Below are 26,716 nucleotides of genomic sequence, written 5' to 3'. Positions count from 1 at the left end.
TTATCCAAGAAAGTCAACAGCCAGAATTGACTGATTCCCAGTTTTCTTATCTTTTGCTTCAACAACTATTTCTGTTCCGCTGAATGTGAAGGCAACTAAAACCTCCCGATCCAATGCCCCGTCATGATCATCTAAGTCTATCTGCAACTTCCCAATCAAAGTACATCCCTTGTCTGTGTAAATCGGGTTCGGCATGTCTGATGAAAACACAGAAAATGACATATTTCTTTGAGATTTATATTGAGGATTGTAGGCACGCCAGACTTGTGGTTCCCCAACTTTAACCTTTTGATCTACTTCTGCATGTTTGCTAAATACTTTGATACTATACCGGGTTGTTCTCCGTAACGATACGTTTTAATTTTGGTGGGTGATTGTCCCTGTAGAAAACTTCTTCAAAATGTTCAATTCCCATATGTATATTTAGAAACGTTAGTTACGACTTTTGGCAAGCTGGCGAAAAATTGGTTGGCTCCTTTTGAAAACGCGAGGCTTGAGAGCTTCTTTTCGGGACAATAACATCTTTTATTCATTAATGCTGATTAACGGGGCGCTTGGTAAAATAGAGACTTCAAAAAAATCACTAACCATTAAATGAACCGGGGAAATGTTAACATGGTTTCTTTTTCGGGTCATAGAAAATACTTTTGCACCATGTGCACTGTGCGGTCGACAGATGTTCTGAACCACGATCTTGCAAGTTCTGATGAAAATGATATTTTGTCCCTGATAATTTTAATGTCAGTTGCATATTCTGATTTTTTCAAAACATCGGGTAATTTTTCTTTTGTGGCATGATAATACTTATCTGTTAGTGAGGAAGGAAGTCTCATTCTTAGCGGTGAATCTGAAGATGTAGTTATCGTTCTTTTCTTGACCTCAAAGTCTCTCCAGATATCAAGCCAGTCATCTGTATGGTCCCGTTTAAACTCCTCGTAAACATCTCTTCCGACTAAAGTGACTAATAACTGCTTGAATTCTTTATCGACGATAGTGCCACCCCATCCACCTCCACTTGCTGCATGTATTTCCTTTATATTGTTATCATTATCTACCTCATGTACTGTTATATCAATCGTTCCACCTTAAAATTAATAATATAAATATTGCATTGTAGGACAAGTTTTTGTCATTTATCTGTCTTTTTAAGTAGGGTCACACAAAAAGGTCAATTTTATATTTAAAAGAAATAGCTCATTTTATTAATGTTATAAAAGTACTGCTTTCTCAATTATTTATATTCTTTACAGGAAACAAATCAAAAAAGTGGCTCTTGTAAAATAATCTTAAACATTTAGTATCCGTTTAAAAGATTTCACATATAAAAGTATAACTATAGTACTTTAAATGTTTTGAGATAAACAATAGGATGGGATGATATGTCATTTCTCATCAGAATTCTAAATGCTGTGTAGCTATGAGACACTGTATTGGGAATTAAGCAATAGAAATTATGTTTACAAATGACAAAAATCATTGACAATATTTATCCTTTTTAGTTTGAAAGAAGGATGAAATTATTTCATGGATAAAATTATCTAACGAGGTTTTAACAATGACAAAAAGTATTATAAGCTAAGTAAAGCAGTTACTTTAAGTATTTTATAACAAAACATGTATATATTTATTAACATACCCCCCGCATCTAGGACCAGATACTGTGTTCCGACTGATAACGAGGAAATACTGACACCCGTTTTGGATGTTGTAGCTTCTATTGGTAAGTTACGACAAAACATCGAGGCAGCTTCTGGTTCCAAAGCTATTGTTAGTCTTTTTCCCTTGATTCCAGCCTTAAAAATATTTTTTGGCAATTATTAGTGGCGAAATATGACCACATTCACTATCCAAAATGGCCTATGTTTTTCAATTTAAAGAATCTCAACAACAGCAAAACAAATCTGTTTTAATTTGTGAGGAAAATTGAACTTGTTTGACTTGTTTGTTTTAAAAGAAGCGACAGGTTAAATGATCATACACATGTTACAAAACATGTCATGTATAACGCAGATTTTTAACTTTTTAAAATTTCTCAAATTTCCAATAATGTTGAAGATATTTCTATCGAATTTATGCCAGGGCCTTTTACCAAAATTGCTGGATAAGGGCCTATATGATCAGTTCTTAAGATAAGTAATATTTTATTGAACTTCATTTAACACTATTTTAATAATATAAATGATATATAAATAAATATAAATATAATAATAAACATATAAATAATAAAGTGACATATTATGTCTAAACGGTTAGGTTTTAATACAAGAGCTGTCACAGGAGACAGCCAAGCTCGACTAATAAAATACTGGACGCAGTAAGGAGGACAAAACTATGAAAGAAAAATAAATTATGTATAATTATGTAGTAAGTTATAGTTAAAAAAATAACATTTGTTAACATAAATTCCAAGATCAAGGGGAATAATTCTAGAAATAGTCATGCTAGAGTTATGGACCTTGCCACACAACATTTGTGTAGTGATAAGAAATATATAATTGAAGTTTGAAGTAGATACCTTAAAAAGTAAAGAAGTAATTATATTTCTTAAAGAAAATCCTAAGTTCAAAGAGAGATAAATCTGTAAATATTGCTTCTTATTGAGTTATGAACATTGTCACATAAAATGTAATTGATGATAAGGAATAAGTATTTGAAGTTAGAGGTAGATACCTTTTAAAATAAAAAAGTTATAACAAAAAATAACATTTTTCTAGTAAAAAAATTTAAGTTTATGGGGAGATAATTCTTGCAATATTGGTGCTAGAGTTATGAACCTTGTCGAATAAGATGTGGATGATGATAACGTAAATATATTTGAAGTATGAAGTTGATCCCTTTAGAAATAAATAAGTAACAGTAAAAAATAATATTTTTTATGGAAAATTCTTAGTTAAAAGGGAGATAAATCTGAAAATATTGGTGCTAGAGTTATGAACCTTGTCACATAAGATCGGGATGATGATAACGTAAATATATTTGAAGTATGAGGTTGATCCCTTAAGAAATAAAGAAGAAACAGTAAGAAATAGTATTTTTTGAGGAAGATTCTAAGTTCAAGGGGAGATAAATCTGAAAATATTGGTGCTAGAGTTATTAACCTTGTCACATAAGATGGGGATGATGATAAGGTATATATATTTGAAGTATGAGGTTGATCCCTTAAGAAATAAAGAAGTAACAGTAAAAAATAGTATTTTTTAAGGAAAATTCTAAGTTCAAGGGGAGATAAATCTGAAAATATTGGTGCTAGAATTATGAACCTTGTCACATAAGATGGGGATGATGATAAGGTACATATATTTGAAGTATGAGGTTGATCCCTTTAAGAAATAAAGAAGTAACAGTAAAAAATAGTATTTTGTAAGGAAAATTCTAAGTTCAAGGGGAGATAAATCTGAAAATATTGGTGCTAGAGTTATGAACCTTGTCACATAAGATGTGGTTGATGACAAGGAACATATATTTGAAGTTTGAAGTTGATACCTTAAGAAATGACAAAGTTATAGTGAAAAATATTTAATCTAAAATCTGGACGCGGACGCGGACGCCGGGGCGAGTAGGACAGCTCTCCATATACTTCGTATAGTCGAGCTAATAAGTATCACTTAAAAATAGTTGGTGACCATAAAGTGGCATAAATAATGTTTTTTTAAAATAATTGCTAGTTTTTGAAGTGAATATAATTTATGTTAATGATATTAAAAACCACGAGCACATAACTACCATTATCGCAGCTTCCCTCATAAACTGTTTAGATCCATCATTCCAAATTGCAGGCACTGTTAATACCCAGTGTATATCATCCAGCCTGACGTTTCCAGTATGTTTGTCGGGCAAAATACCTAAAAAATCGTCTTTGAGAAACTTAATACTCATTGTAAATACGTCCATAGCACGCATCGATCTGTTCATTGCGTCTTCTAGTGTCATGTTTCTATCTAGCTTCTATAATAAAACAACAAATTCACAAAGTTACTATTGTGTGGTAAAAATAAGGTATTAATGTATTGTATTTTAGCAGAGCAAAACTATTGATATCACTTAAAACTACATAGATTGAGACAATTGGCTTTTGAAATACGTTTTGTTTTCTTTAATATGCACATTGACCCTAACACAACAAGATATTTAAGTAATTTCCATAGGGAGTTGATTATCTCATTTAACGTTGAACAACTTGATACGTTCTGTGGAAAGAAAGGTCATGTAAATGCTTTTGATGTGTAGACCAACAGTTAAAAACAAACTAAAAAAAGTAAACATTTATAACACCTCTCCAAGCTTTATGTTTAACAACATCTTAAAACGTTCAAAGTAATAAAAATCTGTATGCTCTTCATTTGCAGCTAAATCTTGATATTTATCTTCAGCTTCATATCCAAAAGCTTCGACTGTATTTCCATCTGGTCCTATAAGGATGCATGTTGGGGTCTTTTCCGTTTGGTAAGAGCCTGAGTTCCAAAGTTTCGTAAATGCCTTTGTCGGATCTGAGTCGAAGTTTGCACGAAGAGAATAAGCCCAACCAGAGAAAGTAGTACCAAAATCAATTGCAGCTACAATAGCTGAATTATGAACCTATTAGTAACGAAAGAATCAATTTATATATTTTGACTTTATGTTAAACGTTTAACGTACTCAACTGAATTTTTATACATGATAGGCTAGAAATGTTTGTCCGAGAGTAATTTACTATTCGATGTCGGTTTTTTGCTTGTGTGGAAAAATTCAGATCATTCCCTCTTTTTTCAAGAATTATTTTTATAATTGTGAAACTTAAAAAGATATAAAATCAAATAATAAACAAATAGATAATAAAAAACAAAATAAAAGAGAAAGGAGCTTGCAGCTTTCTTGTTGTCCGTGAAAAAGACCAGTTTAATATGCTTAGATCGGACACATGAAAATGGGGTTCCATTTGCAATAAAAGCGCACGTCAATAGCTAACGGATAACACAGTATACATGTAAACCTAGCCTAAAAACCATCACTTTATCATAAATAATATGCGATTTGTAGTAAGTCTCTGTTGAAAAAATTGGTAATTACTGGTAAGTTTTTCTGGAATACCTGTTAGGTGGACCGACCGCCGAGATTTGAGCTTATGTGTTGAATTCGGCTAAAATCAAGACATAAAACAACAACAGCAAACTACCAACAAACAAACATTCCTTTCGGGCGCCCCATCCAATATACGACAATATCATTTTCTTAATTTCAAGGTTTAATTTCCTTCAAAGCAAATTCTTTTATTAATTTCAATACCTAATTCGCTGCTTTTTTCAGATAATTTACAGAACAAATAAGGTTAGTCATCTTTCTTTTATTTGCCAGGAACCTCTACATAAACATGTTTATATAGAACATGATATTTACCAACAATTTTTACATTTTTCAGTATGCATATGAAATTTATAAGATTTTTACCACATGGAATATAATTGTTATTTAAACCTACCATATCAATCTTTTCAATCTGACCAAAACCAAGACCAATTACAACTGCTCCTTTCAAAGCCGCTTCGGTGTCATCTCCATAAAATACAACATCCTTGTTGAACAAAGTCTTTTTTACTCCATTCTTCAACATTGGTAGTTTCGCGAACTCTCCAAAGACAACGACTGTATCAACATCAGCTGAAGTCGACATGGCTTTGTCTATATCAAATATGACTTGTTGTACGGATGGATCAATAGTAGTCTGCATCATTTCAGTGGTAACACATATTTTATCAGATGAAACCGAAATGTTTTCAAAAGTTTCTGATTTATGTCTTGAAGAAAATTTGGATGAGCGCTTTTTTTTCTCTAATTCTTGCAAGAGAAGTGATGGCAATTTTATCCTGACAATAGTTGTTGTTACTGGATCAAACAAGAATGTTTTCTGTAGGAATTCATTTTTCAACTGCGACCATTCTCCTTTTGATTCTGACTTAAATTTTATACATCCGTCTTGTCCAAAAAGCTTAATACAAAACTTCTTGAATGCTTTCTTTAACTCTTTGCCTCCCCCTTCTTTTATTTCAACAGCAGTACTTTCTTTTACTATTCCAAGATCTGTAGACTCATGTACAACAAAGGTTGTAAAATAGCCTATAAATATGCAATGAACAACCTATGTACTAAACTAAATGTACGAATAAATCAAAGAACATCTGCATAATAAATATAATGAAATGATTGGTATATTCCTTTAAAAGGTGCAACAAAAACAGAAATCTTTTAATGTCAATCTTTTAAAATTAAATCATATAATAGAATTTAGTCCACAATTTTTACAAGTTTAAAGGATAATATATGAAAGACAGTTGGTGCTGCAAAAATCCAAACACAGGGAGAATAAAATTTTATGTTTTCATATTGTACTTAACCTATCCTTATTTCTCATCTAAAAATACACCAAACTGTGTTTGCGAATGCATATGCTTTATCAAAACTTAATTAAAAAGCCATCAGCAGTAAATACAATAAAAAGATATACATTGTATATTTGAATTTATTTGAATTTTATTGACATGAATAACCTACTTCCAGCATTGACAATCATGAATTTCTTTCCAATGCTAGATTTCTTGTTATGTGTTTCTTTCTGGTGAAACAAAGATACCGCGTCTATCTCTGTTACAACAGCTAACTGTTTCACATTTATTCCAGCCTATAAATAAACATTGTAGTTATGCTTAAAGAATCTAAAAGATTCCTGCCATAAAATACATGTATATCACTGAGAAAAGTTAACTTTCATTGGAAATATTTTATTTACCAGATTTGTTTTGGAAATATTTCCGATATTTGCCCGACTAAGTGCAATAGTGCAATTGTTGTTGCAATTTTATGGTTTTGATTCACTCTAACCAAGCACTCACGTTACAAAACATATCACTTCAACGGTTAGTATGAATAACTTGCTAAGTATCTATGGGAACAATATAGTGAAGTTATATAAATATTTTGTTTGAACAAATTTACTCTATATCGGTTCATATATTATATTGTGTGTGCAAAATTGCATTTATTTACATACAAATTCTAATTTAATAAAAGAAGAAAAAAACAAAGATTGAAGCTACTTTTTAAAAGATACTTCGTCGAAGAAAAAACTTGCTTGCTTGCATATGTTATTTCTCAGTTGTTTTTTTTGTACTACATAAAGAAATGTTCGCAATACTTGCATAATAATTTCTTGTAGCTAACAAAACAACATTTTGTAAACAGAGAGAAATACTAAAATACTAAAAATCGAATTCAATCGTACGTAACCTTTCTTATGTAAAAATACTTTTGTAACAATTGACAGAATAGTCAATGGTGAGATTTGGAAGATAAATCACAATCACTATTTCTGCAGATTTTTGTACTTCACAACAGCAGCTGTCAAGCGCTGTGTGGCATTTGGAAAAAAGTTTCCCCATAGTTCACTACAGTGTTCGTATATTTTCTGGTCCTTCGGAAGCATTGATTTCAGCACTTCTAAGTGACGGAAATTTAGTACCGCTCAAGCCGGTTCAAGGGGTGAGAAAGGATGTTGCACCTTTTCATTATCGCTCATGTAAAGACTCAATCAAACCGAGTCTGCAATTCTCATGCAATTTTATTGTGATAATTGGAAAATGGAAAACAAACATCTACGCGATAGGCAGTTACATTTGTAAATGCTTGATTAATATGCAAATACACATGTATATGAGAATTATAATATCAGTTGAACATACCAATCATCCAATAAAATATTGGACACTTATTGAACATCACAAATTGACACTACATGATAATTTCTGATTTTCTTGTGTGTTATTGATATGTTAATGTGCATTAGTATCTTTACAGGGTTGTGAACATTATTGGTAGTCTCGTTATTTCGTATCAGTAAATATTTGTGTAAAATAAACTCAGTAAGTTCTTACATAAAATAAAATGTCCACTAAAATGTAATGAGAGCTAATCGCAGTGTAAGATGTTTTGTGGAATGAAGTATGGTTAAAAAGAATAAAATATCTTAGAAATTTAAATAGAAAGTTAAATTTAAAGAACTATCCTGTATATTGAATTCTAGAACTGTCCTTGACATGTATCATAACTGCAAAATCTACCCTGTACATTTTAATTTCAAAAACTGTACTTAGACTTTTATTTTAGAAATAACAAGAACTATAATTTACATTTTATCTTAGAATGGCACGATTTCGGTTTGTAGTATTGAAATGACCATTGCAAATTCTTATATTTAGTTCTTCCCTATAAATTTAACAGGAAGTCAAACTGAGTTTAGACAGTCTTCGGACGAACAATAGCTAAAACTGTAAATTAATATTGTTATTTTAGTTATGTGTATTCTATTTTGATGTGTGACAGATATTGGCTTGCTTGATCAAACTTTTGTCTAGACTCGCTTAATTCTACGTTTGGCAAGTGACAAGTCTTGTTTTATCATATCTATAAATATACACTTGTCTATTAAGATATTTCTTTAGTTAAGTGTGAAAGAGAAATAAATACCATGTAGAAAAAGATTTCAGTTTTCATTAAAAAGATGCCAATGTTTTATTTAGTCTGTTAATGCTTCATTCAAAACAAACTGTAATTAAAAAAGACACACCTCAAGAGCAGCTGCCCTTACAAAATCTATCGCCCCAATTTCTTGAAATACTTCTGGTACGATAATTACGTAGTATTTGTCCTCTTCAAAATGATGTTTGCAAAGTCTTTGAATTTCAGTTTTGAAGAATTTTATAACAAGTGTCAATACTGTTAAGGCCGGCAGTGTTTTTCCATTTTCATCTATCAGATGAACGTCGCTGGTCTGGGAAAACAATATAATACACAACAAAGATCGAGAATACATGTTATCTATATACATTCATTCGTTGGGCATAATATACCACATAGTGAGACAAATAAAATCAATTTAAGGAATAAATTTCAGTTTAAATGATGCTAAAATTGACTGGCGCCTGCAAGATTCCTAGCTTTTGTAAATGTCGCATGTGAATATGCTAGTTCAATCAGATTATTTTATATTCTGCCTAACATTAGAAATAGTTATTTAAGTTCGGTTGTGTATGACGCAATTAGCGTTATGGCATATTGTGCTATATTTGAAATTCAAGTTCATACTGGAGTCATCTATTAAATACACGGATAAGACGAAACTTAGTACTTCAAATATTACAAATTCTACATAAAGCTAGCAATCGCATGTGTTTTGCAATTGCTCTTATAAACTAGAATGAAAATGCATTAAGCATTTAAGATGTATAAAATAAACTTACCTCTTTAAATGATTTTACCAATTTTACTGAAATGTCTTTGAAAATATAATACTTGTGTTTGTTTTCTAGTTCAAGTTTATCATAAAGACTTTCCGCGTCATATCCATATCCATGTAAAGTTTTGCCATCCGGTTTAATGATAACAGTAATAGGCGCTGATATAGTTTGAAAACTATCAATTGTTGACCATATCTTGCATTTTAGTCTTAACGAACCTTCATTGTAATCGTGTATAGAGCAGAATGCCAGTCTTGATGTCTCCATATTGAACTCTACTGCCACTGCTATTAATGCCTGAAAATAACAAACACACACTACATATCATAATGGACGATAAAGCTTATGCAATTTATTGTTAAAAGAACTATCCTAGGATTATCCGTCAAAATGAATCAGGAAGCATGTCTGTCTAAGTATTGTATGTTCATCTTTTTTAAATGGCCTCGTATGCATAATACTATATCTGCCATTTATTGCACACAATATACTGTACATAACTTATATCCTTTCAAGCTAGTTGAATAGCTTTCTCACAGGTACATATAACATGTCTCTGTTAGAATTAACTAATATCAAATTATATGAAGTAACAACTATATACGAAACGGAATATATAGTTGTATTTACCTGAAAGCAACATCGTTAAATTATTATGTTTAGAAAATGACGTCATGAAGAATTCTTATTTGAATGAACTGTAATGGTTTCTTTTAATACTAATTGTTTTAGTTGGATAAAAGTAAGCTATCACATGCGAAAGTGAAACGAGATAAATGATGTTCTGTTCCTTTTTCATACTTTATCATTATCTCGTTTCACTTTCACATGTGATATCGTAGTATTTTCATTTGTATAACAAAACTATATTTTTTTCATATCAGTATCCTATGCTGGCCGGTAGCGTCCATTTTAAAGCCGCTGAAAATTTAACCGTTAGTTTATAAAAAGTCGTAGAGGATTTTATGTCGAAATTGTATAAAATGTCACGACATTTAGAAACGTTCTTCGTGTTAAGGTCATCAGTATATCGGGCAATTTTAATTTTCATTATAAGAAAGAAGGTCAGATTACTATTCACAACCATTCTACACTTTATGTTGTATTGGTATCGAAGCAGTATCCGTCGGCTAGTAGTATCCGACAATACGGTTATTTACGTTTACGTCATTTTCTTCAAAATTGAAGGTGAGTTTTTTTTCAGAACGATATCATTCAAGGAAAACGTTCGACAGAATTTCTTCAATCTAAATTACACATTAGATATAATCGTTCTCACCTTTATATTTAACAAGCAGGTGTTTACATTTATCGCATGAGGGATTTCACGTGCTTCTGTTGCGCATGCGCAAAGGATAACTCCATTAGGCACAAATTAAGATAAGTTTCCCCCCTTCTTCTTTATCCAATATACTGGCCACCTTCAACTTACTGAAGTTTACTGCCAGGTTAATGCGCAAGACGGAAAGAAAGAGTAAAAATAGTGAGGAATATATACAGTGCAGGTTAAACAAGATTGCATTTGAGAAAAATGCTATGCCACCGCATGGCTCAAATTGCATAGCTGTACATCAAAGGACAAGAAAGAAAGTCACATCATCAAAATCTAGGTCAAAATTCAATTTTACAACTAAAACTGTGCACATGGTCAAAATGTCATTGCTGTACATCAAAGGACAAGAAAGTAGGTCACTGTCCCCTTGGGCAAGGCATAATTTTGACCCAAGGGTTTAATAACAATCTTGATACAGGTCCACCAAACAACATTTCAAGTCAAATATCTAAGCTATAGCTTTCTCCCATTCAGAAAACATTTGTTTTATTTTCTGTTTTTACTACGTGTACATAATGAGAATCACTGTCCCCGGGCAGGGCCAATTTTTGACATTTGAACAACGTTGGTAGAGGACCTATAGATGATATTATATATCAAACATCAAAGCTCTATGCCTTGAACCTTCAGACAAAAATTTTTTTTTTCAGTATATGTACATAATGAAAATCAATGAACCAATTTTGACCCCAGGGCTATAATTTGAACAATCTTGCTAGAGGTCCACTACACAATGTTTCATGCAAAATATCTTAACTTTATCCTTTGTAAATTTAGATAAGATGATTTTTTAAGTTTTAACTATAAATATAGGATAAACCTATGGCTCCCAGGGGCGGGGCTAATTTTGACACAAGAGGCAAAATTTGAACAACTTTGGTAGAGTACCTTTAGATGATATTATTTAACAAATATTAAAGCTCTAAGCCTTGTACCTTCAGACAATAAGATTTTTTTATTTTTACTATATATGTATATATTGAAATCAATGACCCCCAGGGCGGGGACAATTTTGACCCCAGGGCTATAATTTGAACAATCTTGCTAGAGTTTTACAACACAATGTTTCATGCAAAATATCTAACCTTTAGCATTTGTCAATTGCTAGAAGAATTTTTTAAAAGTTTTTACTATATACATATAAGGAAAACCAATGACCCCTGGGGCGGGCCGATTTTGACCCCAGGGCTATAATTTGAAAAATCTGGGTAGAGGTCTACAAGACAATGCCTTATGCAAAATATCTAAGCTCTAAGCCTTTTGGGTCTTAACAAGAAGGTGTTTTAAGTTTTTACTATATGTAGATATAGCGAAAATCAATGACCCCGGGGCGGGGCCGATTTTGACCCAAGGGCTATAATTTGAACAATCTTGGTAAGGGTCTACCAGATGATGCCTTATGCAAAATATCTAAGCTCTAAAATAGATAAATACAGAATCCCTAAAGAAAGCCCAACACGGCAAAATTGAAAATGTTGCAGGCTCGGTTTGATTGAGCCTGTTCATGGACGGTACTGGAAAGTGCAAGTTACCGTCCACGCCCCCTAGCACCGGCTTAAGCAGAATTCAACATTTAAATATGAAATAGTAAAAATTTTGAATTTAGAAACATCCGTAGATGTGTTCATACGGCGGTTATCATGGAACCTTCAATGTGACACAGTAGTGCCATTCCATGAAAAGCGGCGTATGGTCCCCAAGTAATAAAAAGCGTGTACCCTAAACAAGAAAACAATGGGCGGAACTAAATAAAATGGAATTTTGAAAGGGGATCAGAGGTTATGAAGCCTGCGTATCACAGATAAGACGTCAAAAGACAAATTTAAAAGCAGGCAACATATCCTAAGGGTGATTCAACATTATTCAAGTAGGAATATTGGAACCACCCAACTAGAAAATGCCGAAAAAATGAAACTAAAAATACTACAAGCACAACAATAATGTCGTGCTGAACGATCTTCAAGGATCGAAAATATAACATCATTGATTAAATGTACGGGGAGACTTTTTACAGCCGCCACACGGCACAAATAACACGGATGTGGCCTTTTGGGTTTTTACAAGAAGGTATTTTAAGTTTTTACTATATGTACATAGTGAAAATCAATGACCCCCGGGGCGGGGCCAATTTTGACCCCAGGGCTATAATTTGAACAATCTTGTTAGAGGTCTACCAGACAATGCCTTATGCAAAATATCTAAGCTCTAGGCCTTTTGGGTCTTTACAAGAAGATTTTTTAAATTTATTCTTATAATTCCTTTTGGTTGCCATGGCAACCAGATTTCTGCATGGAATGAAATTCTTTGAACAACTTTGGAAGCCCTTCACCCAAGGAACAATCCTGCCAAGTTTGGTTGAAATTAGACTAGCGGTTTTTCACAAGAAGATTTTTTAAGTTCACTATATAATCTATATAACACACACACAAACACACACATACACACAGGTGAATCGCTATATGCCACCTCATCGTAGATGCTGCGGTGGCATAAAAAGGGAAATAACTGGGAAATATGGATGACATAGTTCTATAACTTGGCAATATTATGTGCTTTGTATTGATAAGTAAGTGTGGAAATTATAAAGCCATTAGTATAGATAGAACTTAAGATATTTCCAACTTGCCGTTTTAGGTTAACCATTATTCATTTTCTAAGTGCTGAAAAGGGCAATAACTTGGTAAATATGAAAGCCAGAGTTATGAAACTTGCCCAGATCGTGTACCTTGTATTGATTAGTAAGTGTGTAAACTTTGAAGCCATTGGTACAAGAACTTAAGAAAAATCCAACTTGCCGTTCTAGGTTAACCTCGTACGGACAGACGTACGGACGGACGGTTCAGTCACTATATGCCCGGGGGCATAAAAAGGGGTGTGGCTTATTCTCAGTTAATTCATGGTCTATTAGGAAGGTGTATTATATCATCAACAATTCCCACAGGTTAAATCCCTTTCACCAATATTACAGTATATTTCTGTTCACCAGTGTGCAACCACTCTTTCAAGCGTGAAGTAAGCTACCATATGCGTCCCAAGTATTACAGATGTATTTAATACTAGCTATTTTAAACCCTTGTGCATTCTCTTAATACCAATAATGATAAAATAAGGATTTTAAACAATGTAAGCATAATTTAAAATAATGGATTACATTCTTATTGACTGCCCAAAACAAATTTGACATAACCATTTTCTATATTTTAATTTTTATTACCTTGCAAGTATATCATTGGAGTATTATCCGCTCCCACCTTTATTTACCTTATGAATACAGTAATGCACATAATAGATTGGTTGTTGGTATATGGGTGAATACAGGTTGTGAATACTGTATTTCCTTAAATAAATGCTCTTACAAAACTATAATTAAGTTAAATTTACACAGATAAATAACTCAATGATAATACAGATTTAACAGTGGGGCATAGAATGTCAACAATTCTAAACCTTTGATTGATGTTCATTCAAAAAGCAAACACATATACAAATGCATTGGATTATAAAGTCAGACTTTTTTACACACAATAAAGGAATAAAAGGTATGTGCTTGTTTATTTTTCCTGTTTGATGATTCATAAAATCATTTCACTTGTCAAAGCAAACTTACAAATACCTATACTTACCAAGGCATTGTATTCTTGTAAGTATTAGAGAAATGAAAATATTTTAAACAACAGAAGAAGCACATCAAAATATGAAAACATTAACTCAATATTAACAACATATTTTTTGTATATAATAAGAGCATTTATTTCAGTAACTACAGTATCTGATAGCAGTGCGCCGAAGCTCTGGGTGTTAATCTAAATCTTGTTAATGTTTCAGATCAGAAAAAGATATAAAACAACTTACTTTTTGGGATGACGCGGGACTGGCCTCGCGGGGGATTGGGAGGTCAGGCCGTGTATGTACGTTTTCTTGTTTAACAGCTTTTACCTTTTCTTCTGCAACCACTGAACTCTGTGACTGGAATAAAATGTATAGAAAATCATGAAATTTTTGTAATCAATAAATGGAAAATGATCTACAAATTCGTTAAATGAGTTTTGAAAAAAAAAAGTTATCTAAAATATATATAGAGAATTCAATAAATTTTTTCTTATTTTCATATTAATCAATAAATGAAAAATGATCTACAAATCTAAAAAATAAAAATGCTATCTAAAATGTATATAGAGAATTCAATAATTACTTTTAAATTAATCTGTCATTCTTAAGCAATTAAAACAATAAATATGCATCCTGTTGTGCTTGAATGAAAGGAAATGTTTAAAAACAATTATTGTCAATTTAGCAAGTATGATGTTGGATATAAAACAAATAATTATTGCAAAATTCAAGAAAAATGATTTTCAAAGCTTCAGTCTAGAGCAGTGATTCATATAGTAGTTAGCATTGTCCCCATACATAGGTTACAGATGACTCCCATCCACCATTATATAATGTGATAAACAGCCTTGAGTGCTGTGTGAAAAATAATGTATACACCATAAAACTGTGACCATCGGTGAAAGTTGGAAATTTTAAAAATCCTGAAAATCATGAATTTAGCAATTTTTCTACAGTTTTACATAGGAAATAGAAGGCTTTCATGAGACTGAAAATCCTGAACTTCAGGAATAATCCTGCAAACTTTCACCCATATGTGACCTTGGCACAGCACTACATGTATACATATGAGATTTTGCAGTCTTGGAGTTCCAAATTTTGAAACTTAATGAAGTCCTGCATCATTGACAATGTTATGGACAACATACAGTCAGTAATAAAGATAAACATTAAAAACCACTGTAACTAACATCATGACATGGGCAAATATACAGTATATCATGAAGTTAATATTATTTAAAAGCAGGTAGTCTTACTGATAAATTCCCAGTGGGGTCTAGCACACATTTCAACTTAGAATCCATCAACTGGTCTGGTGATACATCCTTCCACTAAAAATAATCATGATATCATATTTTAATATAATAATATTATATCCAACAATGTTAATCAGAATATCATGTTTTAATATTTCCCCAACAATGTTTTTTTCTTCTTCTTTATCCGATTGTAGTATTTTTAAATATGAATAAATATTTAAAATCATCAGATTTTCAGACTACAGCTGATGCCTTCCTATGAATGTCCACACTACATCATTATTGTAGGCATTTCTATATTCCAATCACCTCAATGAAATGAAACTTATAGCATTTCAGACTATTGCATAGCTATGAATTAATTAACGTGCCTAAAATTTTTAATGACTAAAATGTTAAATGCCTATTAAAACCTATGTTACAGAAATAAAAAAATTATAATTTATTATTTGTTTGAAAAGTCAGATTTATTTTTTGATTAATGTATTATACAACATATACATACTAATTGTTCTTGATTATATATTTTGCCATCAGGAGCAAACATTGTTTGCACCATAAACTTGTGTTTATTCTTTTCGTTGGGATCATAGTCAAATGGTTGAAGCATAACTGAAACAAAAATATGACCAATCATGTAAAGATGGTAACAGGATAAAAAGGTTTAATAATAAACACTAAAACATAGTTAGCATCCAGTCAACCTAAAGCCAAAGGTAGAGGACCAGTCCACCTAAGAGATATCCCTACAAAATATGAAATTAATAAAGTCTATATAATTAAAAGTAAAAAGAGCAAAAATTTTAGCACCATTGAATGGCCGTTGATCTAACTTTGAACTCAAAACTCCATCCTAATACACTTGTCAAAGAGACATTAAGATGGCCATTTGGATGCGTAGTGTCTTTTTCTAACGCTTTGACAGTATAAAATGGGGTCAAAACATTCATAAATCATATGAAAAACACAAATACTACTTTATAAAGTTAAAAAGAACATAACAATTACATGCATATGATAGAACAAAAGATTTTGAAAATAAGTAATACCAGCCACTGTGACTGAACCCTTTGACTCTATGACACCACTGTTTGGTCTGACACAGCATCGCTTTGGTGCTGTAGTTTTCACTTTGAAACATACTCGTTTATCTGAGGGGTTGGTTAACTTCAAATCAGCTGTAACCACTTCATTGAATGGACCTAAAAAGAAAATAAAACAATATGTATTCTTTGTTAAGCATAATGGTAATCAGAGGAACATCAAAAATAAAATCTTCAACTGCCGTTAAAATATTCGTTTTTGCAATAAAATATTTGCATATAACAACATTTTCTAAAACAGAATTATTGTAAGTACATGTAACCAGATCTCGATTTGTTCCTTCAGTAGATTTTTAACTAGCCTGGCCTGATAAGCCATTTACTGGTACTGGGTCTCAGGCTTTTGCCTTGCAATTAAGACAGCTTAGACATGAATTATGTTCAAGTAAAATCAACTCTCTCATATATCTTATACATCATGTATGTACAAAGTTTATAATATTAATAAACTTTACTTTTAAATATAAGTTTTTAGCTAGTAATTATTGCCATGGGTGACCCACTACTCTACTAGGGTTTTTGTGGCCCTAAATACTTTGACTGCCTTGATAGCCCTACAGTAAGCAATGCAGAGGCTAAAACAATACATATCAAATTGGCCAGCTATAAAATTGATAAGGAAGCTGAGAATAAACACATTGTCATCATAAATTATTTCAATTACCAATAACACGCACACACACACGCACGCACACAATTATGTAAATACTAAATAACGGTGCTAACACTCCAACACTTGTAAGTTAAAAAAAGAAATAAAAATGCTTGTCTCTTATTGTACTACAATTAAACTTTGTAGTAGTCATGTACATTACCATTAAATAACTAGGTACTTATACTGATAATTCTAGAATTGGAAATAATATTTTCATAAGGACTCTACCTTGAAGAGCTCATTTATACGTGTCCATTGTAATAAGCCAAAGATAAGATAATCTTTAAAATAATCTTTAGTTATGGTATGTAACAAAAAACATAATAACACTACCTATATTTTCCTTTTTTTTTAAAACATTCATATCAAATGGAACGTCCATTTTTCATGTCTTAGTTAAAACCTTTTAATTGTTATGCATTTTTGCAAAACGTCTGAAAAATTCTTTTATGAAATTACAAATTTCAAATAACAAGAACAATTAGAAATGTTCTTTCATTTCATTTTCTAATCTTAATAGATTTATAAAAATGAATAAAGTACTCAGAAAATGCCGATTTAAAAAAAAAATCAGAAATATCTTGGCTGAAAACAATGTTTCTTAAGTGTATAAACTATAAATTCTATGTCCGTGGATTGTGAAATATATGTTTCTAATGTGATTAAAATGATACATAATTCAAACTGAATAAGGCATGTGTAAAAACATCTCCAAACATAGTTTTTACTACTATAATAGCAGCAGAATATTTGTTGTGTTTAACATTTTATTCTGTTTAACTGTTCAATATTCATGACAATGAAATTTAAATTACCTTATTACCTACACAATTCTAATTTTTATATGCTACAAACTTTTCAAGAAACAAACATTGGGATCTAAAAATAATATATATAAAATATTTCATAAGATTTATCATAAAAACTTTATACACTGTAAGAGTAACTGTATGCCTATTATATTTCAACTTTCTGTCATTACAGTGAAGTTAGCCAGTGATGATGTGATAAATTATTAAAGTTTTTCTTTTCTACATTATACTGCTTTAAAATCGTTTTCGATCACTCTAAGCAGGTATAAATTGTATACATTTAAGAGACAGCTATAAGATACAAGGGAATCCGGGAACCAGTCCCTAGCTCTTAATGAATAGACCCCTTGGTTCTTTTACATGCCCAGTGTATACATGCGAGGATTACCTGAATTTCTTACCAGTACACCTCTAGGTAGGTGGGAAACACTGAAAGTGTCTTTGAAAAATCCCAACGGTGTAACCTAGGATCGAACCCGGGATCTCAGGAGTGATAATCAGTGGTTTAACCAACTAAGTTGACTATAATTTTGTAATCAAATATAGTTTAAATGAGAAATCCATTTTATCTCATTCACTACACTTACCACACTTGGTACTTGGTAATTTACGCTTGCTTAAATAACCCTATTTCTGCACTCAACACCTATTATGATATTTACTGTACATACTTGATTTTTTTACTTAAACTGGCAAAAGTGAAATTTAGTAAAATTGCATATTTGATAATAAGTTGACTATAATTTTGTTAATGAATATTGATTAAATGAAAAAATCCATTTTATCTCATAACTTCACCTACTGCACTTGGTAAGTTACGTCTGCTTAATTAACCCTATTTCTGCACTCAACACCTATATGATATTTAGTAATTATGACTTGAATTTTATACCAAAACTGGCAAAAGTGAAATTAAGTGAAATTGCAAATACATTTCCATTAGCTTGATCCTGCAAGTAGTTTCATAGACTGTAGAAGTTGTGCAACTCTGATTTAACAGATATGGTTATAGATAATGTAAATAATGTTGCCAGATATGAAAGACTAGTGACATAAACCTTTGATTAAGATAATAAATCTGAAAGAAAAAGGAAAAGTGGAGGGGTATAGATGGATACCGAAAATAAGCTATTTTCGCGAAAATAAGATCGCGGCTACGAAAATAAGATTTATTTTTGAAACAGTGCATTAATCTGTTGGAATAATTATGTAAGTAATATACTTATGCATTCATTGAATCATTATACAGCAAATTAAAATTTCAAAACAAAAAAAAATATTTTAAAAAGTGAAGTTTGAGCCGAAAATACTCTCACGAAAATAGCTCAAATTGCCGTGTAAAGCGAAAATAAGATTTATATTTGGTATAATGTATTTAAAACGTATTTTTGTTGTTAATAATTGATTTGTATGAATGAAATAATAAATTTCAGAACCAAAAAAAAATTTAAATGTGAAGTTTGAGCCCAAAATACCATCGTATGAAAATAGCTCAAATTGCCGTGTAAAGCGAAAATAAGATCGGGTCTACGAAAATAAGATTTATTTTTGATATAATGTATTAAAACGTATTTTTTGGTGTTATCAAATGATTTGTATGAATGAAATAATAAAGATTGAAATGTTTTGTAATGAAATATTAGACGTCTGTGCGGCAAATATGGTACATATAAATCCGTGGGTAAATATTCCAAATTTAGTATAGAAAGAACGCATTCATGAACATTATAACCAAAATTGCGTCTACGAAAATATAGGCTATATAAGATTTACATGGTTCATAACTTATATTAAAAATAGTATTAACTTTATTTTTAATGATTTTGCAAATAAATTTTAAGAATTAAATGTTCTCTTATAAGATAAGAAATGTTTGCGGTGAAAAAGAATCAAAATAAAAGAAAGAACAAGTGCAAAAATAACCTGAAACAACGACTACGAAAATAAGATCTAAATCTATATAAGAATATGTACCGTACGAAAATAACATCTAAACAGTACTCTACGAAAATAAGATCTGTAAGGAAATAAAAGCTGTATGAAAATAATGTTAATACGAAAATAGGGTTACGAAAATAAGATCTATTAGTAAATAAGGTCTGTAAAACCAATTAAAACCTGTATGAATGATATTTATTTGAAAATAAAACCTGTATGGAAATACTATATGTACGAAAATAAGATCCTATTGAAAATAGATGTATACGAAAATAAGATCTGTATTAAAATAATGTCTCTATTCGACTTAGATTTTTACAAATGTAAGATCTGTGAAATGAAAATAATATCCTTACAAAAGTAAGATACATATGAAAATAAGATATGTAAAAAATATTACCTGTATGAAAATACTATATATACGAAAATAAGATCCTATAGGAAATGTGATCTATACGATAAAAATGAGATCTGTAAGAGAATAATACCACGAATATAAGATCAATACGAAAATAAGATGTGTTTGATCATAATGTCTGTTTTCGAAAAAGATTTATACGAAAATAAGATCTGTACGAAAATAACCTCTGTACGAAAATAATGTGTGTATAGGAATAAGATTTATTCGAAAATGATATTTATATGATAATAATATCTGGATCAGAATGATGTGAAAAACGACTCTATGTGAAAATGACTGTCTTTATAAAATAAAATCTTTAACGAAAATAAGATCTGAGTATAAATATATCTGTATGATAACAAAAATCTGTAAAAAATAAGATATCTATATTTTGATATGGTGACTGTGATAAATCGCCAATAAACACCTTTAATGATGGGCATTAATAAGTGTGTGTCAATTACGATAAGTGCGAAAATCCAATAATCCAATCTCGTATTAGCGCATTGATTGCTGCCGATAGCCATGTACACGTGTCATACGTTGTATAATTGTTTCCTTCTCTCAAATAAAAAGATCTTGTCCGTGCATTAGCTAATTAAAGCACTAAAGCAATAAAGTTTTATACTGATCTTTTACTAAATGTAGATATTATTTTTATATTACACGTATTTTAAATTATCTTTTATTTTGGTAAAAATCATTTCCATATTGATATTTTATTTTCATATAGCTAGATATCTTATTGTTTACAGATTTTGATCTTTTTTCGTATCATTCTAAGACAGATATTATGTTCATACAAATACATTTGTGTTATTTTCGTATTTCATATTCACAGGCCTTATAAAAATATTTGTAAAAATCTTAGTTGAAAAAATTATTTTAATACAAATTTTATGTTTGCAGAGATCTTATTTTCGTGCAGATATCAATTCATACAGTAATTTTTTTACAGATCATATTTTCGTATAGATCACATTTTCAATAGGATCTTACTTTCGTACATATAGTATTTTCAAGCAGGTATTTTTTTTAACGTATCTCATTTTCGTATATATATCTTATTTGACAAAAATCATATTTTCAATTAGATCTGTTTTCGTACAAATATCAATTCATTCAGGTTTTAATTGTTTACAGATCTTATTTTCGTATAGATCATCATGATTTTCAATTGGATCTAATTTTCGTGCAAGTATAAGTATTTTCATACATATATTATTTTCAAACAGGTATTATTTTACTAAGAGGTCTTATTTTCGTATAACTTTTTTTTCGTATGTACATAATTTTCGTACAAGTTTACAGATCTTATTTTCGTATAATATTGTATAGATTTTCATTTCGTACATATTCTATATACAGTAGATTTTATTCTTGTAGTAGTTGTTTCTGGGTGTTTTTTTTTCGCACTTGTTAATTCTTGCTTTATTTTGATGCTTTCTCACTCAACTACCTTTTCTTGTTTTATAACAAAAAATTTACTTTTGCAATTAATACAATTTTATAAGCTATGATCTTATTTTCGTAGTCGCCATCTTGGGTTATTTTCGCATGCCTTCTTTCTATACTATTTGGGATATTTACCATATTTACCGAACAAACGTTTAATATTTCATTCTTTATAATTTCATTCATACAAACAAACAACAAAAATACGTTTTAAATACATTATATCAAAGATAAATCTTATTTTCGTAGACCCGATCTTATTTTCGCTTTACACGGCAATTTGAGCTATTTTCGTGAGAGTATTTTCGGCTCAAATTTCACTTTTTAAAATATTTTTTTTTGTTCTGAAATTTTAATTTGCTGTAAAATGATTCAATAAATGAATAAGTATATTACTTACATAATTATTCCAACAGATAAATGCACTATTTCAAAAATAAATCTTACGATCTTATTTTCGCGAAAATAGCTTATTTTCGGTATCCATCTATACCGAAAGTGGAGTCCATATAAAAATTTTGGCACAAAATATGCCGACTAGAAATATTTACTGAAAATATTGATATTACCTCGAAAAACTAGTTCATTCGATGGTTCAATAAGAAGAACTTGTTCCAATTTTGACATCTTTAGGGCTTCCTAGTATCAAAACAATCGAAAGTAAATTTCTTAAGATTATTCCAGTTTGAACAGTTTGAACAGTTTATTGAAAATGCTGGGCCTCATAGAGGCATCAGTCACATATACAATAATATATACATATAGTATGACATATAAAGAGATATCCACGAAATATGCTGATGTATTACATGGCAAATATAAATCAAAAATGAAAGTGTCCCCCCCATCTGACTTTAGTCGTGTAACTGCGCATGCGCAGAGCAAATTAAAATTTGAACGAAATTATTATGCACACTAATATATCATTCTATCTAATAACCGTTATTTTTAGGTATCTTATTATCATGGTGTCGTAAAATATAAAGAAAAAACAATTGCATGATATATAGATCCTATTGTAAACGATTTGACGTATCTTACAAGAAAAATATTATTCCGTTTGAAATAACATTTTGAAATTTACTTAACATTAAAATTGCATAGTAGCAGAAAGTGCATCTATAAATTAGGTCCTGTTATCCTTATTTTATCATGGCAGACGATATAGATGACTTACTTGACGAGGTAGAAGATAAATTCGTTAAAAAATCTAAACCAGAAAAAAAGTCAACGCTTCCCAAAGTTAGACCAGATTACAACAGTTGGACAAGCTAAATTAAAATAAATTCACTGAATTCATTTGAGGCTGTATATGAACTATTAGTATTAAAGGCTCACTTGCGGGATTGTGTGAACTATTTTATTTACAGTTAATCGATACAATTTCGTCACTGAAGTATTGTAAAAATGTAAGAACTATGTTCCTCTTTACATGTGTATCAAGATGTGTGACGGATTGTAAAGCATCTTATAATGCAAAAGTTATAGACAACATTAAAATTAATTAAAAATATATGTACAGTAGAACTAAGAAATATTTTGTTAAAAAATTTTTCCTTTAAAAGTGTATGACACCTGGTACACTGATTGAGTTGTATCGCTGTCTTAATTGGCTCAATATTGTGTTGTTAATTAATCCTTTTAACATTTTTATTTATTTCAGACGAAGACCAGAAGATGATGAAATGGATAAACTTATAGAAGATATATGTGGAGAGAATGAACCAGAAGTGAAACTTTTTACTTTTGTGTTATTAGTATATTTATGAAAATATGAGATCCAGACATGCTAAGCTTGGTAATGATTGGAAAAAACACATCAGATTGGCGGGTCGGTCTATTTACCCCAAGACACCCCAAGACACCCCAAGACTACCCCAAGACACCCCAAGACTACCCCAAGACACCCCAAGACTACCCCAAGACTATCCCAAGACACCCTAAGACACCCAAAATAGATAAATACAGAATCCCTAAAGAAAGCCCAACACGACAAAATTGAAAATGTTGCAGGCTCGGTTTGATTGAGCCTGTTCATGGACGGTACTGGAAAGTGCAATTTACCGTCCACGCCCCCTAGCACCGGCTTAAGCAGAATTCAACATTTAAACATGAAATGGTAAAATTTTGAATTTAGAAACACCCGCAGATGTGTTCATACGGCGGTTATCATGGAACCTTCAATGTGACACTACCGTGCCATTCCATGAAAAGCGGCGTATGGTCCCCAAGTAATAAAAAGCGTGTGCCCTAAACGAGAAAACAATGGGCGGAACTAAATAAAATGGAATTTTGAAAGGGGATCAGAGACCCAAAGACCCAAAGACTACCACAAGACACCCAAAGACACCCCAAGACTACCCCCAAGACACCCCAAGACTACCCCAAGACTATCCCAAGACACCCTAAGACACCAAAGACTACCCCAAGACACCTTAAGACACCCCAAGACTACCCCAAGACACCCCAAGACTATCCCAAGACACCCAAAGACTACCCCAAGACACCCTAAGACACCCAAAGACTACCCCAAGACACCCCAAGACTACCCCAAGACACCCCAAGACACCCCGAGACTACCCCAAGACACCCCAAGACTACCTCAAGACACCCCTAGAGTACCCCAAGACTACGCCAAGACCAGCCCCAGACTACGCAAAGACACCAAAGACTACCCCAAGACACCTTAAGACACCCAAGACTACCCCAAGACACCCCAAGACTATCCCAAGACACCAAAGACTACCCCAAGACACCCTAAGACACCCAAAGACTACCCAAGACACCCCAAGACTACCCAAAGACTATCCCAAGACACCCTAAGACACACAAAGACTACCCAAAGACACCCTAAGACACCCCAAGACTACCCTAAGACACCCCAAGACTACCCCAAGACACCCAAGACACCCCAAGACTACCCCAAAACTACCCCAAAACACCCTAAGACACCCCAAGACTACCCCAAGACACCCCAAGACTACCCCAAGACTATCCCAAGACACCCTAAGACTACACCAAGACACCCTAAGACACCCCAAGACTACCCCAAGACACCCCAAGACTACCCCAAGACTATCCCAAGACACCCAAAGACTATCCCAATGTAACAGGGACACAATCTGTCAGTCTTTATTATATGTCATTAAGAGAGTTGTTTCCCTTGGACCAGTGTTATTCTATGGGTCAGTGGTTATGATTTCCCGCCAGTTTGATCATGTGACTATTGTGTTCAGTTGAGCTCACGTTTTCGAGGAAGAGACATGTACATTGTCCTCATGGTTTTAAATATTTGTGATTTATGGAATATCAGTATTATTTATAAGGTATGTAAAGTTTAAACTGCTTTTGATGATTTCCAAAGCATTAAGTATTGTTTACCTTAATGTTGTTTTTAATTGATGTGAATTTAATAAGTAATTTAAATGGTTGCTGTGTCTTATTTTTGGACTCCCAAGGACTGGTTAAATATTGCAGTATCATATCTTTCTTTTCTCAATTAATAAATAAATAATCTCACATTCTATTCAAACTCTATGCACATTGTTTTCTATAATTTGCAGGATAGTAACAGCACACTGGAGAGAGAGAGAGAAGAGTGTATATTGTATTTGTGTTGATGTAAACACTTAGTTCCATAAACTGGTGAGTGTGTATATGTATAAGTGTTTTATGATATTGTATGATAAAATGTTTGATGTTAATTAAAAGCCACTGGAATGAATATGATTGATTGATTTATGCAATTGAATATGATTGATTGATTTATGCAATTGATTGTGATTGATTGATTTATGCAGTTCAAGAATGTTAAATGTAATATATATTTAGAATGTGTTAATTATGTATTTTCAGAGTGTGGTTACTTAGATGATTGATTTTTAAAAAGGGTATTAAACTAGTTTTTGTCTAAGATACATGCTGTGCAACAGAAAATAAAAGAAAATACAAAACCCTACCAAAACCCCTTGGGCTTTAAAATTCCCCCTTTAAAAAATGATTATTTTCAAAGGATTTTCTTTGGCGCCCAACGGGGGGGCCAGTGGCCCCAGCCTTTTTTAGAGAGAAGGGCGAAATTTTAAATTTTTAAACTTTCCCATTTATGGTGATTAAAATTTTTCCCATAAACAGTGCATTGGATTTTTTAAGTACAGATAACGTGTGACTTTTTAAATAAACTTTTTTCTTTTTTAATCTTAACTTTTTACTTTTGATTTTTTGAAGTTTTTTAATTTGTCCAAAAGAAAATTTTTGAAAAATTTTAAAACCTAAAACCCCTAACAAAATTTTTTTATTTTAAGCCATTTTTGGATTTTGGAACAAATCCTTTAGAAAACCTGATTTTTTTAAAAATTTTTTTTGTTTAACTGATCCTTAAATTTTTCAAGATATAATTTTTTTTGGGTTTTTTTTATAATTTTTTAATTTTTTAAAACCTTGAAAATTTTGGGGGAAAAACAACCCTTTATCTTTTAACAACAAGGATTAATTTTTACGGGTTTTTTTAAACCCAAAAAAACCTAAAAATTTTGCAAAAAAGAAAAACAGAAAAGTTTTTTTGGGGGGTCCAAATTTTTAAAAAAAAAAGAAGAGGAAATTAAAACAACAAAATTTTAAAGTTTTTTAACCCCAAGGGGATTTTCCCAATTAATTTTTTTTTTTCCAAAACGAAAGAAGCAAGACCTTTTTTTTTGGGGAAAAAAGACCCAAAAAAACGATTAATTTTAAAACTTTTCCAAACCCCTTTGGGAAAGGGGGAAGCAGACTTTTTAAATTTCTACTTTTACCTTTGGAGAGAAAATATCATTTCTTTTTTTGGGGACCAAGGAACCAGACCTTAAACAAAGGAAAAAAAAAACCATTAAAAAATTTAAAGGCAATTTTGT

General features: G+C 31.5%; 1 protein-coding gene across 1 annotated transcript; it reads right to left on the bottom strand.

Moving 5' to 3' along the window:
• LOC132752990 (uncharacterized) lies at positions 1-22,659 on the bottom strand. The gene is made up of 14 exons (XM_060743404.1): positions 22,400-22,659; positions 16,514-16,666; positions 15,970-16,076; positions 15,462-15,536; positions 14,449-14,562; positions 9,267-9,560; positions 8,594-8,797; positions 6,526-6,652; positions 5,456-6,090; positions 4,273-4,575; positions 3,724-3,945; positions 1,637-1,793; positions 646-1,084; positions 1-325 (listed from the first exon to the last, which is right to left on the bottom strand). Exons 1-14 carry the CDS (start codon positions 22,455-22,457, stop codon positions 1-3), a joined length of 3,213 nt encoding a protein of 1,070 aa, XP_060599387.1. The 5' UTR covers positions 22,458-22,659.
• Between the last annotated feature and the right edge of the window lie 4,057 nt (positions 22,660-26,716).

Source organism: Ruditapes philippinarum, unplaced genomic scaffold (genome assembly GCF_026571515.1).
Source record: "Ruditapes philippinarum isolate M1 unplaced genomic scaffold, ASM2657151v2 ctg4139_1_1_1_1, whole genome shotgun sequence".
In the NCBI taxonomy this organism is placed as follows: domain Eukaryota; kingdom Metazoa; phylum Mollusca; class Bivalvia; order Venerida; family Veneridae; genus Ruditapes; species Ruditapes philippinarum.
This window is presented reverse-complemented; position numbering and strand designations above follow the sequence as displayed.